The 16,984-nt window shown below is 36.2% G+C and overlaps 1 protein-coding gene across 1 annotated transcript; it reads right to left on the reverse strand.

The window, feature by feature from the left end:
- Positions 1–10,334: 10,334 nt before the first annotated feature.
- Positions 10,335–16,755, reverse strand: LOC109180162 (ATP-dependent RNA helicase DEAH11, chloroplastic-like). Its single transcript, XM_019329635.1, has 3 exons — positions 15,978–16,755; positions 11,977–15,091; positions 10,335–11,782 (listed from the first exon to the last, which is right to left on the reverse strand). Exons 1-3 carry the CDS (start codon positions 16,752–16,754, stop codon positions 10,557–10,559), a joined length of 5,118 nt encoding a protein of 1,705 aa, XP_019185180.1. The 5' UTR covers position 16,755; the 3' UTR covers positions 10,335–10,556.
- Positions 16,756–16,984: the final 229 nt, after the last annotated feature.

The raw sequence follows: 16,984 nt of genomic DNA on the forward strand, positions 1-16,984 counted from the left end.
AATCATACTAATGGTTAAAATCTTTTTGACTTTTTGTAAACGAAAACATAAAGAGTTTCATAACTTTTTATGTAAGAGAGCTACTTCGCGCCATTAATCAGATTTATTTACCTCCTTGAATAAAAGAAAAAGAAAAGATTGTTCGCTTGTTGCTAGTCAGCCAAGGAAGAAAAGTTAGGGTCACACGAAAATATTATTTTAATAGAGATTAAAAATAAAAGACACTAGTCATGGAGTACATTGTTGCTATAATTATTCCTTGGAATCTTAATTAAGGAATAATAATTATTCAGAGAATCTTTATTAATACGCCGTATTTTTAGTCAAATTAGTAAATAGTTATTAAGAATCTTTTTTTTTTTTTTTTTGAGAAAGAAGTTATTAAGAATCTTAATTGATACTTCATATTTTTATTCAAACTAGAAAAAGATTAATATTATTTCCTCAGTCAAAATCAATACCTACCAAAGTTTAGCATTTGTGCACGGATCAAATTATAACTCCAAAACTTTTTACCAAAATCTTTCAAGGATGAAAATAGTTTTATTTTCATGACCAATAATGAAGAATTTTCACAGAAAAAGAAAAAAATATATATCTTGAAAACTTTATCCATTTATGTATACATACACATATCATTTTGCATATATTTAGAATTCAAACTTATATACTCTTTGCATATAAACGCGGAAATTCTACAAAATTAATTTATGAAAAAGATAAACATATAAAATAAGAATCTTATTTTATAAAAGAAATATATTATTCTCCTTTTCAAGGCTTTTACACCCCTTGTGCGCAAAAGACAATATTTATTTTATACGATTCAAACTCTTTTAAAAAAAGAATTATATATATATTTAGTGCAAATCTACACCTATTTTTCAAAATAGGACAAATGCTCCTTACGAGTTTTTTCAACTCCAATAATTACACAGTGAGAATCAAATTTTTGTTCACACATTATCAATTTTGTACATATAATAAATCAAGTTAAAATTCTCACTTAGAAGAATTTCGTATCCATTTTGACTTGACTCGAATTGTAAGTGAACCCACAGAAATTTATACTACAAAATAATAAATGTTATTTTAAATCAAAATTTCCAACAATTGATATATAAAATGCTAATTTCAACTTTCCTAAAATAATAGTAGTTCAAATTATATTTACGAACAGAAGACACTCCACAAGCTGTATATAGTTTATTGACGAATATTAATATGGAGTAAATATATACTCCGTAATAATTTAAGAAAGTTAGGCCAAACGTTACAGTTGTTACATAGTACTGACAATAATAGTTTTGTCGTTTTTGGGAAGATCAAACAAATGAGAATTAATGATTACTATTATTGTTACCGGCCTCTCCCAAAATCCTTCGAAATCTCACCTTTCATTTCCATAACTTTTGCCAGTTTTGTCTTGAGTCTCATTGTTAATTTATCATATTATAACTTACAAATACTCATATACCACCCCACCCCCCCCCAAAAAAAAAAAAAAAAAAAGTACCCATATATCCGATATTATCAAATTTGGATTAGGCCGGCCTACAAATATTACACCATCAGGATGCTTGTAATTGAATTCAAAATGGCTTCAATACTTGCATTCAGTTTGAATGGTTAAGGTCAGGGACGGAGCCAAAAATTCTGTTGAAGGGAGGTAAAATAGGGACAGATTCATAAATTTGACGAAACATTAAAATAAAAGAGATATTTAATAAATAAATAAATAAATTATCTATGAAATATATATATGTAAATATTATTGGATATGGTCGAAAAATAAAATATATCAAAACTTTATAAAAACATTCATAACAAAATATGAAACATAATTAATTTGAATATATATGTGTGTGTATTAAATATTAAAAAAACTATTAAAACGTGACTGTGCTAAAACTATAGAGAAGGAGCCAAAAAAAAAAAAAAAAAAAAAAACTGTAAAATTATATTGGCAACCAAAGGAATTAAACCCCTAACCTTTAATATAACTAAATACACACTCTACCAACTAATCTAACTCATTTCTTATTATTAATCAACAATTTTTATATACTAATAGTCAAACATGTACTATATATACATATATACGTACACAGATTATATATGGGGTGGGGAGGGTGGGGTGAGGTAAGGGGGCAGCTGACCCCCTTGCCCGCCTTTGGCTCCGTCCATGGTTAAGGTATATATCTTATAAATTGTATACTATTTGTACATTTATAAGATTATATTTTAACTTTATAAACTAAAAACTTGTAATTTTATAAATTAAAATTAATACAATTTACCATGAATAAATTTAAATTTGTACTTTAGGATTCTTATAATTGACCAGTATAAATGTATGATACTCTATAAGAGGTCTTGAGATGAATCTTTTGATACAAATTATATTATAGACCCAAGTATATAAAAATAATATTGTAGATACATAAAAAATTAATTATATAATAGTACTGTAGGTCAATAAAAACGACATCAATTGATTAATTATCACTTAAATAATTATTCTTTATTTATTTTTTCATAAATAATAGTAATATATAAAAAATCTTGTTAAGTATCATTTTGAAATATTTTAAATGACATCTATATTGATATTTTTTTTTTCAATATATCATTTTAATAATTTGTGATAAACTTGCAATACTGATTTTATGAACCAACAATAATGTAATGATTTTTTTTAATACTATTGACTCTATTACATTGTAGTATCTGTTCAAACATATTTTCTTAACCAACTGAATCACAATGAATGTCCACAACTGTGCCGCTCAACCACAAGGCCTTTGTCAATAATGTAATGATTTATGTACCTAAAATAATGACTTAGTGTACATATAAATTTGTTAATATTACAGGAGTATTAAAAAAATTAGTGGCCAAGCACCTTGTGCACAGATGACACCCGTGTTGGACTCTCATATAGTAGATTGTGAGTTCGAGCCTCAGTCGAGGCGTTATTGACTCGTTGTGCTCCAGTAGGTTGAGAAAGTAGTTATAAAGAATTACTACATTGTAATAGATACTCTAACACATATTAGCCTCTTCAAATTATCACAAGATGTATCACCTTCTTGACAACGGCAAATTATGTTGTGCATTTATATGGTGCACACGGATGCAAAAACGGCGCCGTTTTACTTGAAAAAAAAAATTATTTTTGATTGCCGTTAGTTACGTAAATATATGTTCATAATTTTATAATTTCACATTCTAAATATATAGTTATGAAATTATGGATGTGTAGTTATGCAATTCTGAATGTAAAGTTATGAAGTTATGGATGTGTAGTTATGCATGCAATTCTAAATGTATAGTTATGAATTTATAATTTCACATTTTGAATGTATAGTTATGAAGTTATGGATGTGTAGTTATGCAATTCTGAATGTATAGTTATGAAGTTATGGATGTGTAGTTATGCAATTCTAAATGTATAGTTATGAAGTTATGGATGTATAGTTCAAATTATACACAACATAACGTCGTTAACAGCAATCAAAACTATTTTTTTTTTAAAGTTAGATGTCAAAATGATGCCGTTTTTACAATCGTATGCAATATACATGATGCACACGGTTGCACAGCATAACGACTCCTTGACAACGGCAGCCACTTTCTCTAGTACGAAGTGGCACTCATTATTGTAGTTTGCACTAATCTAATAAAAGTCAAATGTCACTTTGGAGGCCCACTACAAAGAATTTGGATAAAATCTACAGATAATTGATGAAACACTTTTTTTTTTTCAATACATTATAAGGTTTCACATGTTACGCTATATTAATTTTAAAATAGTCATTTTATATGTTTTTTTAGGAAAGAAGAGAAAGAAAATATCAAATTACATCGCAGACAACGGTCCATCAAGCAATATGGGCCCTAGTCCAAAACAATGTCATTTATAATACGTAAATTATGTCCTGGAAACGTATTTACTGTGAATGGTGAACACAAGTCCAAACGACGTCGTTTTTACGCAAAAAAAAATAAAAATAAAAATAATCGCGGATGTGGAGTTAACCGCGCGTGTTTGATCAAATTATGAATTTTCTGTTATGAGATTATGAATGTAATGTAAATTCATAATCTCATAACAGAAAATTCATAATCGCATAAAAGTAAAATATTTATTAAATTATGAATTTTCTGTTATGAGATTATGAATGTAATGTAGATTCATAATCTCATAACAGAAAATTCATAATTTCATAACAGAAAATTCATAATCTCATAACAGAAAATTCATAATCTCATAACAGAAAATTCATAATCTCATGGTTCCAAAGTGAATGTGTAGGCATGGTTCCAAAGTGAATGTGCAGGCATGAATTTATAATTTATAAATATCCGAAATCATTGCTCACCTCAAATTAAAGTGAAACCGTGAAATGTGAAAATGAAGAAGAAAAGTCACACAATTAATTAAGAAAAAAAAAAAAAAGATAACGGTGTACTAACACTGTTGGAACCGTGTTCACCATGAATGGTGAACACGGTTCCATGACATAACGATTGTTTATAATAAGTGTCAATTAATGCATTATATTTAATAATACTATCTTATATTATGTTCATAATATTTGTTATTTATATTTATAAACATAACCTTAATGTCCTTAAACACTAAACTAAATGTGCATATTATGTACTTTTACTCACTCTATAGTATGTTTAATTCATAATGTTCCTTTCGTATGTTCATAAATACAGAGTTTAATGTACATAAACATTATATTAAATACGCATCATGCATATTTAATAACATTCATCTTGTACTACATTTATAATATTTGTTATATACATCCATAAACATAAACATTAATGTCCATAGACACTAAACTAAATGTACAACATATGTATTTTCATTAACTTTATAGTAGGTTCAATTCATAATCTATATATTGGTAGTGTTTGGTAAATTGTTGATAATCCAAAATTTGGTTAGTTTGACTAATTTTAATTGGTTGGACTGACCAATAAACTATTTAAAGTGTTTGATAAAATAACTTATTGCATTGACTTATTATTGCAATTAATCAAAAATTGGAACAGAGAGAAGAGCAACACCTTTTACTTGGTTAATTGACTTTAATTATGAAATGACTATTTTATCGTTGTAATCCCTAACATCTATCTCTTTGTTGTTGTTGTTGTTGACCCGACTCTTTTTTTCCAACAACAACAACAACAACAATAATAACAATAACAATAACAATACCAAACCGCGTTTTAATTATTTTCTTTTTTATTTCACTCAAACACCTCATCTGCAATATTTTTCTTTCTTTCTGTTTTTTCACATCCTTGTAATCCCAACAATAACAAATTGTAAAAGTAACTTAATAGTTAAGAAATTAACACAATATGCGTATGTCCTTATAGGTCATTATACTTATTTATACATACAATCTGTTAAAAGTAAATAGTTAATTTACCAAACACATGTTTATAATAACCGACTAATATTATCAGTTGGGTAAAACAGCTAACACAATCAACTACCAACTATCAGCTAACTCAATCAACTATCATCTTTGCCAAACACCCCAAATGGTCATAAAAGCGAAGCTTAATGTGTGTAAACATTATATAACAGACGCATCATGTTTAATAACATTCATCATGTACTATATTCATAATATTTGTTCTATGTGTTTATAAACATAAAGATCAATACCCATAAACACTAAATTAAATGTACATATGTATTTCTATTCACTTAAGGTAGATTCATAATGTCCATTATATATATTCATAAAAATAAAGGTTAATGTACATACACATTATACTAAATTAATGATGATATGTACTTATAAATTTATTTATTTTTTTAAAAAAGTTGTTAAAATATATTAATATGAATGTCATTTAAAAGATTTCAGTTATTTTTTTAATAATATATTAATTTTATTTGTAAAAAAAAAAGACAAAAAAAAAAAAACAATTATGTTAGAAACTATATATAAGGAAAAAAAAAAGCATTAGATACATGTTGTTACATATATCCTAGTCTATGATATTGGAAGAACTCAGCCGCCTGACAGAATTTTCACATCAAATTACCATTCTTTATTTCTGTGCGTACTGCATATATAACTCTTTGATCGTTCTGTACTTAAGGCAACCACAGCAGTGGCTTTTTTTGTTAGGTAAATGTCTAAACACATGATGGTGCAAAGTCACAATTGTCATATTGATGTTGTTGAATTGGGGACGGATTAGAAAATCATTTGATGGGAACGAAGTTTAAATGACGTTAGAAATGTCAATGATATGCATAATATTGAACAACCATAATAAGGTTAAAATACAAAATGCATTATAAATTACAATAGAATGTTTTTTATAGATTACATGATAGTTAGGGTCGTAGCTAAAAATATGTTTGAGTTAGGTAAAAATGTGAAAATATTTATGACAAAATATAAAATATAATCAATTAGATAAAATAATTTGAATAAAACTATATTCATAAATACTTTTAAAATTTAATTTTTTTAGTTAGATCAACTTTAAGTTTTTCTAAATTAATTCTAATATAATGAAGTATAATATTAATTCTACAGTGTGAGACTATTGAGACCTATAGGCCTCTGCAATGTGTCATATAAGCTTCTAACAAAAATCATGTCTTTGAGACTCAAGTGCATTTCAAGAAAACTCGTAGGAAAGCATCAAACAAGCTTCATCCCAGGAAGACAGATAGCGGACAACATCCTTACCTACCAGGAAGTCCTTAACTCTATGAAGAACAAAAAAGGCAAAACAGGTTGGATGATCATGAAGGTTGACTTGGAAAAAGCATATGACAGGTTATCATGGGGCTTTATTGAAGACACACTACACAGGATTGGCATGAACCCGAACTGGATAAGGAATATTATGAAGTGTGTCACCACCTCACGATTGGCAGTTCTATGGAATGGACACAAGACAGATTGGTTCACTCCGGGAAGGGGAATACGACATGGAGATTCTATTTCTCCCCTCCTCTTCGTTCTTTGTATAGAAAGATTGAGCCATATAATCAATAATTCTATCTCAGCTAAGAGATGGAAAGGTATTAAGATTGCTAGAAATGCCCCTTACGTTTCCCATTTATTTTTTGCAGACGACTTGGTACTCTTCGGGGAAGCAACAGTGGAACAAGCGGTGGAGATGAAAAGCTGCTTGGACCTGTTTTGCGCCAGTTCTGGTCAGAAACTAAGTCTCAGCAAATCTTCGCTGTGCTTCTCAAAAAATACAGAGGCACCTTTGCGCCAAAACATTGCGGAGAAGATCGGGATTGCAAGTGTTGCGGATATGGGGATGTACTTAGGCATACCTTCGATTCACGGGAGATTAAAGTCAGATTCCTTTACTGGGCTCATTAGCAGAATTCAATCCCGGCTTGCCGGATGGAAGTCCCAAACACTCTCCCTTGCTGGGAGACATGTACTAGCACAGTCAGTACTTTCTTCGATCCCATATTATACGATGCAAACAACCTTGATCCCGGCAGGTGTATTGGACAACATTGAGAGGCTCATCCGAGACTTTTTATGGGGCAGCAAAGAAGGGGAGAGAAAATGCCATCTAGTAAAATGGGATTTAGTCACCAAGGAGAAGGCACAGGGCGGTCTAGGAATCAAGAAATTGGATGCAATGAATCGAGCATTCTTAGCGAAACTTGGATGGAGAATGTTACAAGGGGAAGACACACTCTAGACACAGCTGTTTAAAGCCAAGTATCACATCAACTCTGCTGACTGCTCCTCCTGGAAACCCAAAAGCAACATGTCGAATGCGTGGAGAGGAATACTAAAATCTGTCCCTATCCTTCAACAAGGAATTAGGATGAACGTAAGAAATGGAGCACACACTCTCTTCTGGCTCGACCCCTGGCTAGTTGCCAATCCTCTCCTTAATTTCGCACTGAACCCTATAACAGAAGTTGATCGGGATAGAACAGTCGCAAGCTATTGGGATGCTGACCATGGATGGCACTGGAATGAGATTGATCAGAAACTACCTTATGAAATCATGAATAGGCTCGCAGCGACCATAATCAACGACGAACCTACTATGACAGACTCTATTGGATGGAGAAGCGAGAAGTCAGGAGAATTCTCTGTATCGTCAGCTTACGATCTAGCCACTGGAACGTCTGAACCGGTCGAAGCTGCCAAATGGAACAGTATCTGGAAGTTAAAGGTACCTAATCGTATACGTACATTCCTATGGCTCGTCCTACATGATAAAATCATGACGAATGAGAATAGAAGTAAACGGGGATTAACGGAGAATGATAAATGCCCACTGTGTACTGATTCAGTGGAAAATACGGAGCATGTTTTACGCCTATGTCCAGCAGCGGATGAAATCTGGCGAGAGGTGATGGCAGCACACCATAATAGGGTGAGCTGCTCTTTCCCGATCTGGCTAGAGAAGGGTATATCGAAGATTGGCAATGGACGCACACCTTATAGAATGAACTCCCTTTTCGCCACAACAATTTGGTGGATATGGAAGTGGAGGAACGAGCTAATTTTTGAAGGATCGTCGAAACCATTACAATTCAAGGTAGCTTGGATAAGGTCACAAGTGGAAGAATTCTCCAATGCATTCGAAAGAGCTAAAAACCTCTTGGCCTCGTCAAATTCACCTAATTGGAGGCTATTATGTTGGTCCAAACCACCGGAAGATTTCGTGAAAATAAACGTGGACGGCTCATCCTCAGCCAACAACAGAGCAAGCTGTGGTGGGGCGATCAGAAACCACACTGGAAATTGGTGCTATGGATTCACTTTCTCTATTGGTAACTGCTCACCCTTTGAAGCAGAAGCCTGGGCACTTCTTAAGGGTATTCAACTCACTATAAGCAAGGGATACACAAAAGCCATATTCGAGTCTGACTCGGAAGAGGTGGTGTCCTACATACTAAATGGAAAATCCCCATGCATCACAGCCCATAACATCCTGGAAGCGTGTAAGAATGAACTCCAAAGATTGGAAGTTTGGCAACTATACGCGATACTTCGAGAGCAAAATAGTTTGGCGGACAGCTTAGCATCTCTGGCTCACGAGTACCCAATCGGTTTTCATGGTTTCCCCGAGCCACCGATCAGAGTAAGTGGCATCGTAGAGGATGATGTATCTGGTGTTCCCCTCTGGAGGGATGTACATAATAGGCTGTAAATAGTGACTTTTCGGGTTTCCCCCTCCCTTTAAAAAAAAAAAATAATGAAGTATAATATAAACTTGTATACTACATTAATTAAATTATTCATAAAAAGTTGACTAAAATAACATTTAATTTATTAAGTAAATGATTCATAAAAAGTAACTAAAAAAAATATTTAGTTTATCTTGTGAATGAATGCAAGTGACAAAACAAACGAGAGAAAATGAAGAAAAGTGTTGCTTATGAGATTTGAACCTGTGTCATAAACTTTTTAATATTAAATTTAAAATTCAACTAACTAAGCTACTCAAATTATTAACAATTTAAACATAAATATAGGTTTTATATAACATTTAATGCTCTATATATATATATATATATATATATATATATATTGCATACCATTCTCGAGCGTCTGGGCAGCCTGATCGAGAAACTAACCTTCACGTCTCGTCTATCTTTTCCCTTGTATTGAAACACTTGGCACCACCTCTCTATCGATCAACCTATACCTTCCGCATGGAAGACATGCCGAATCTTCGGCATGTGTCCCCTTCTTTTATATGTGGGACATTTATTACTAAAAATGAGAGACTTTTGTTTAATCCAACTAATCCAATTAAAGAAAATAAAAATAAAATTGAAAATAAGAAGAATTCAACCCTAATCTTGGGTTCGCTCATAGCCTTCGCGCGTCTGTCCATAAGACACTTGCAACAACAGTTTGTACATTAATATCAGATCCTTGAAAACAACACAAACTTCCTCTAATGATGCATCCTGCATCTGATCTCTCTTAGTTCCACGAACCCTCAATTTTAGGATCTTTGCAGGGTTTACAAACTGCATGCCAAAATGAAATCTTCAGTAAGGTCTATACTTAAATGTTCAGAGTGCATATGATAAAAAAAGATTATTAAATGAATTACTATTGAAACCATGATCCTCGATCACTCATTGTTATATTGTTAAGATTCGGCCTTCTTTTTCTGTAGCTTTTCATTGTTATATCCAAAGAAACAGACGCACTGTCGAATCTTCTGCTGAAAGAATCTCTCCGGTTGCTCGCATGCCCGAACTGGGTTAGATTGCTTGAGCTCCAAAGAAACAGACGCACTGTCGAATCTAGCCTTTTTTTATTGTGAATTCGTTTAATCTAATTACTTAATTTTTATTTATAACCTGTATATGTAAACATGAAATATATATCATATAATATCTCAATCAGCACATTTTTGTAAAGACACAGATGGAGAAAAGATGATATCAATTGCATTTCTGATTTCCCCTACTGCTTAGCTAGGGGGAGGGGTGTATAATTGAATTGTACAGATATATAGTCTAATAGACAAGAAATTTACAGAGAGCTAACTTAACCATGAATCAAGTTATGAATGCCCAAATGAACAGACCTCAAATGGTTATAACATTCATCACTGGTTTCATAGAACTCCAAGCAAACCCAACAAACATGTTTCCCACACCGGCATTCGATGTGGTTGCACCCGTCCACTTTCTCAATGGTGCACTTACACACCGGGCACGCCTTCACGTTCTCCCTCCCCTCGGCCCACTCCTTCAAGGACGAGTCTGGATCGTCTTTGAACTCCTTGTACTTTTCGCACGAGAGGAAGGGGTGATACTCTTGGTGGCATCGAGTACATGTCTCCGCGTAGCACACTCCACACATGAATGCTAAGGAATCAGAATCTGTGATATGGTAAACTGAAGGGCAGTCGGGTGAGGGGCAGAACCTGTAGGAGGTGTTGCTTGCCACGAAAGCTGAAACCGAGGCCCTGAAAAGCTCGTCCAGCTTCTCGACTGGCAACAAAGACTTTATGTCTGGGATAAGGATAGGAGCATTGCAGCCATTGTGCAAACACCGCAATGGGAAGCCATCACTGCTTCTGATTGCTGACTCGCACTGCTCCAACAAGCACGATCGACAGAAGGCATGGAGACAGCTTTCAAGCACGTAACGTTCCTCGAATTCACACAAGCAGATTGGGCAGCTTGCCTCGTTGTCGTTCCTTTGAACATGTGAGCCACTAGCCCGGGCAATCTCGTATATTGTATTCTCAACTCTTTGGCACAGGTCTTTAGTAGTACCACCTTTGACACGAACACAATGGTGTCGGGTGTTTAGGTAGAACTCCCCCCCAGGAAACATCTGTTTGAGCCCTTTAAGGTCCGGGCCAAATGTATCAACCACTCTCTTCATCATATCAGGAGGCAAACCTTCACCTCGAAGACGCACCACAAGTTGCTTGCTCTCATGTAATGCAAGGAGTGAGCCCACGAATTTCTGCTGTGCCAAATCAACCTTGTTCGAAGAACCAAACATTCTCACAACGAGGTTATGCCTGTCAAACATAATATAGGTTCCTGTCTCCAGTTGAATCGACCTCATAAGATCGATGCCTTCCCGAGAAAACAGAAGTTGTAGAACTGTTGGAGTAACGCCTTCATGTTCCATCACCTTCCCTTTCATAAGCTCCTCCAAACGTTTTCTCACTTCTACCACTGTTTTTGTAGCATTGGCAGATATCTTAACCCTATAGGGACCATTGTTGTTTCGTTCAAGACGGCAATCAACACCTGCACAATTAAAGCCTAAAGCAATCAAGATAAATGAACATAAACTAAACCATGCAACTGAATAATGAAAAGTACTTTTTTGGCCAGTTTCCTTTTCTAATCAAGTTTCAAAAACATTTAATTAATGCCAGACTTCTAATAATGATACAGATATAATTAAAGTGGCTTAATTAGAAAGGGAAAGAATACTATACCTTCATGATTCTTGAGTCTTTCTAGTAATGCTTCCAACTCCGTTTGGATCGCATGATAGGCGGCTGCAGGACAAGAAACGGTGCTTTGGAATATCTGCTGGCATTTTATCTTCTGCCATTGGAGAAATCCAAGCAACACCTTCCCATCCAATTCTTCTAAGGCCTTTGCAGCTTCGAGATGGTGATTTCCGTCGAATGTAATAACAGCCCTCATGTAATTATCTTTAGGTTCGGGTTGGAAGACCTGGGCGGAAAGATGAATCCTCTTGGGCATCAAGGAGGATATTTCTCTCAACAACGCTTCCTCACAAGCAAGGAGTGGAGGGTTTTCTACTGGAGTTCCTCTGACAATGAACAAACTCAGGATTTTTCTCTCAGTCAGTTCATTTATGGCCTCGGAGATCTCAGTTTCGGATATGTCCTTGTCAATTCCAGTAATAACAACCCGGTCGGAGGACCAAGTGCTTGGCTCACACCAAACGAATTTTCCTCCTATTTCTAGATAAGAAAGGTCATCAGCAACAAGAGAAACATCATTAGGATTGCATTTCAGAATAGCTTTCCCTCTACTGGCCCGACGAGGCCAATAAACCTTGGCTCTAAGGAAAGGAGATGAGAACATTTTATCACCGCCCTTAGAAGGAACAAATTTCAGTAACCCACCATTAAATTTAACCAAATTTAAGGCGGTAGCGAGATTAGCAGCCTCGGGGGTGAGAAATGTTACCCTGCCCCATTTTTCCATCTCCTCCCTCTCTTGCCTTATGCCCGAGAACTTGAAGATTGTACATATGTCGCCACAGTTCCTCTCCAGAAACATCACCAACTCCTTATCATCAACCGCATTTCCAATTGAATGAAATATGTCAATAGTCAAACATCTCTTCTCGAGCTCCAAATGCTTTATCTCAGCACCAGCCCCGAAAAGAGCAATAGAAGCTGAAGAAGAACCAGGTCCTCCATTGTGCAAGCATTTCTCCAAACATTCATTTCTCAATAACTTCCTCTCGTGCTCCAATGCTCCATTCACCGCCGCTAAAACCCTCTCCATGTCTCCAAAAGAAGCAAACACTATAATCTCGTTGCGATCACCCCTCACCTCAATGCCAATGCGTTCATCCATACACGATAGTCTGATTTGTGAAACAAGATGATTGAGACTACAGTTAGATCTCCCGCAGAATTTCTTCATTAATAGGCTTCCAAACCCCGTCAAAACCTTCTTCTGCAGCCTTCGAGCGTCCATCTTCGAGAAGTCAAACGATGGAGCTGGTTGAAGGGTGGCTAGAGAGCTGAAGTCAAATGCAGTAGCGCAAACCAGATACTCTTTAGCTGCCACCAAAACTTCACTGAAAACTATCCAAGTCGGTCTTTGACAGAAACTCAACAACGAACATGAAGGATGCAATTGGAAATGCTTCCCGGTGAGTGCCACTTCATAGCCAAGCTGATCATAACCAGAGTACATTGCCACATTCTCAGAAAGGGATGCCAGAATTATACGTTTTAACGTATCATCATGTTCACTCTGCACTTGGGGATTCCAAAGCCAGATACTTGGAGTGTCAATTCTCAGTTCTTGCCGAAGGCATGCTTCCAATTCTTGCACAGTCTCCCGGCATCTCCTCATAGTTTTGGCGTTGACACTATTATCCCAGCACCATCCACTTCTCTTTTGAAGAGGCACCGCTTCCCATTCCTTGTACACAGAGAGTAAAGTGAAGAGGTCGCCAAAGGGATGGCAAAATTGCACCTTATAGCGATCGGATTTTAGTTTCTCTTCTTCAGTGCCAACTCTGCAGAAAATGGTGCTGTAATTAGCTATAACAGCAGCGAGGGCGAGACCCTCTTTACCTAATTCATGTTGGAAGCAATCAAGGAGCATTTTCCCGAGCCGAGGCTCGATACCCAACTTCACTATACGTTGTCCTTCTGCAGTTAATTCATAGCCATCGTCAATTTGAGCAATGGCTCCTAACTGAATCAGACTTTGGATAGTCGTCTCAATAGCTTTTGGGCTAGGTGCATCAATAAAATCGAAACTCTGCACATCTTTTATGCCAAAGGCAAGAATCCTCAGCAATGCAATACCGAGATGAACTTTGCGAATTTCGGGTTCTTGATGACAAGGCATAGTCTGGAAATCAGTTTCCGAGAAGAGTCTATAGCACCTTCCAGGCTCAGTTCTCCCAGCCCGCCCAGCTCGTTGATTTGCAGAACTTTGACTCGTCTTGCAAACCCTCAAAACATTCATCCCGCTTCCAGGCTCAAACCTTTTCTCTTTCACCAACCCAGAATCAACAACATATTTGACCCCGGGAATCGTCAAAGATGTCTCAGCAACATTCGTAGCGAATATCACCTTTCTCATTCCTGGGAAATCCAGAAAAATTTTATGCTGGTCTTGATTGGAGAGTTTTCCATGTAAAGGCAAAGCAATGGTAGAAGGCAACCGTAAATTCTCACAAGCCCATTCTACTTCCATTTGAGAAGTCAAGAATGCAAGAATCGCTCCATCTCTACGGGTATTATAGATATCTCTCACCATCTTGACAACATTTGAAACATAAGGAGCAACCACACCAGAACAACCTTCAGATTCAAAAGGAACATATTTGATGACAACTGGAAAACTCCTACCAATCACATGAAACGTTCCACACCCAACGAAGTATTTTGAAAGCTGATCTGCATCAGCTGTGGCAGACATAACGATGAGCCTCATATCAGGCCTCCGAAGAAGCAAACCTTTCATCAATGCTAGAAGAAGATCAGTGTTTAGGCTTCTTTCATGTGCTTCGTCAACTATAATGCACGATATCTTGGACAAATCGTTGTCACTCATGTAATGCTGCAGCAGGCAGTGGTCCGTCATAAAGATTATCGTCCCTGCATCAAACCGGGAACTGGATGAATATGACGGGTGACAGATAATCGAATCATCCTCATAACACCCAACACATTCCAGTTTAACCCTGTTTGCCAAAGAGACGGCAGCCAGTTTCCTGGGCTGGGTGCATACTATCGCACCATTTCCGCCAATTCCTGAATCAGCTAAGAACTGAACCAATTGAGTACTCTTCCCGGAACCCGTCTCCCCAGTTAATACAGTGACCTGTGCAATCGTTAAACAAAAATATATCATTCCAATTGTAAGGAGCAATTTGAACTGAACATTAAAGACTACATACTACATGTAAAACACAGGGGAAGATTTGGAGATTGACTGAGAATCTATGCCCACACAATAGTAAATCTTTTCCAAAACTGCTAACTTTGGAAAAGGATGGTGAAATTTGAAAAGTGCAGCACACAGTGATGTTGAAACTGACGTTGTAACACAAACGATCTGTAACGCAGTTCGGGCAAACAACCCTTATCTGCGAGGCACTCCTCAATTTGAGAACTTGCCTAAATCTACTAAAAGCTCAATATTTAACATACGCTGTTTGGAACATGAGATTACACAATGATCTTTCCTACCGAACTATTGAAACCTAAACACATGTACTATTTTCTAGGGGAATTTAGTATCTTATTCTCAAAGACTCTCGTACCTCATTAATGTTGAATGCTTGAGTTCTACAATAAAGGACAATCCATATTTATAGTAACTACTCCTAATAATAACAAAGCTATTCCTAATCAAAATAGAACTAAAAAAACTTCAAAAACAATTCCCTTTAAAACTAGTGTTCTTCATTAGCTATTCCTCTTACTGGTATTCCTTTATAGAACTAGAATTCTTTTTGCACATAACTTTGACAAAACACTTTGAGTCAATAGATTTTGGAAAAACAACAAGATTCTAGAAAACCCAACACTAAAGAATCATATTTTAGAAAGCATATAATGCAGTTATCAATCAACATCAGTGATCTAATCAAAATAGTAAATAATCAAAGGCCTTCAATATATTGCTAAAATGGTGTAAAGATAATCATGGGGTTGAAGAATTAAAGCAGTGAACATAAACTTAGGCGACAGAGACAAGTGATTACCTGGTGACGACGAATTTCCCTGAGAATTTGGTGGCGAAAAGAGTAAATGGGCAACCCATCTTTGAGCCTTTTACACTCCCTCATCATTAGAGAATGTAAGCGGTCCCAATTGAAATCTCCCTCCAGCTTCAATACAGTCTCCTCAGAGTCATCGATATCTTCTGGACATGGCGGCTTAAGATGACACTTCACACACCTTATTCCTTGCCTGAACTCCTCGGTCCTTTCTCTTATCAACTCCAGCTCGGCCAACAAAGCCTCTTTCTTCTTCAACAGAGCTAAAGATTTCAGCTTTCGAAGCTGAACCGACACGGCATTTGCCTCCGCCATTACTTCCGTCAACTTCTTCCGGGAGTTTTTAACTAACTCGCCGTCTATTAACTCCCTCACTCTCTGATAAAACACGGGTTTGAGCCGATTCTCCAACTCCACCTTGTCGGATGGCAAGTCCACATTCCGTATCAGCACTGGCGAGAACAAAAGCTTCCCGGCCAGCCTGGTTCGCCACAAATGCTCCATAACCTCAAGCGTCTCCGACCACCGCTCATAACAGAGCGTCGCCGCACAGCCACCGCTGTCGCATAGAGAATAGCTCTGTGGCTGCTTCGGCAATTTCCTCACGACTTGGTATAATTCTAAGTCCGTCAGCTTCTGCTTACTCGAACCGAGGTTAATTACAAAACTCGCCGGCTTCGTTGAAGGGCTCGGCTCCGGTGGAGCATCCCGGCGGGGTGTCCTCTGCTGCTGATAGTAACTACCCGGAGCGAAACTGGACATCATAGGCGGTGGGTACGAAGATGTCGACTCCTGACTGTCCGTAGTACGATCAGGGGTTTCCATTCAAGAAAGAGAAAACACAAAGCTCTTATGCTTGTACGGCTAGAGCTCGAAACAAGAAAACACAAGAGAGAGACAATCTCAAATTCGAAGGTTTCTATGACATACAATTATATTTGTACGGCTAAAGCTCGAAACAAGAAAACAGTTTGAAACGAGAATGGTTGCTA

The sequence above is a fragment of the Ipomoea nil genome, unplaced genomic scaffold (genome assembly GCF_001879475.1).
Source record: "Ipomoea nil cultivar Tokyo-kokei standard unplaced genomic scaffold, Asagao_1.1 scaffold1026, whole genome shotgun sequence".
Taxonomy (NCBI): Eukaryota; Viridiplantae; Streptophyta; class Magnoliopsida; order Solanales; family Convolvulaceae; genus Ipomoea; species Ipomoea nil.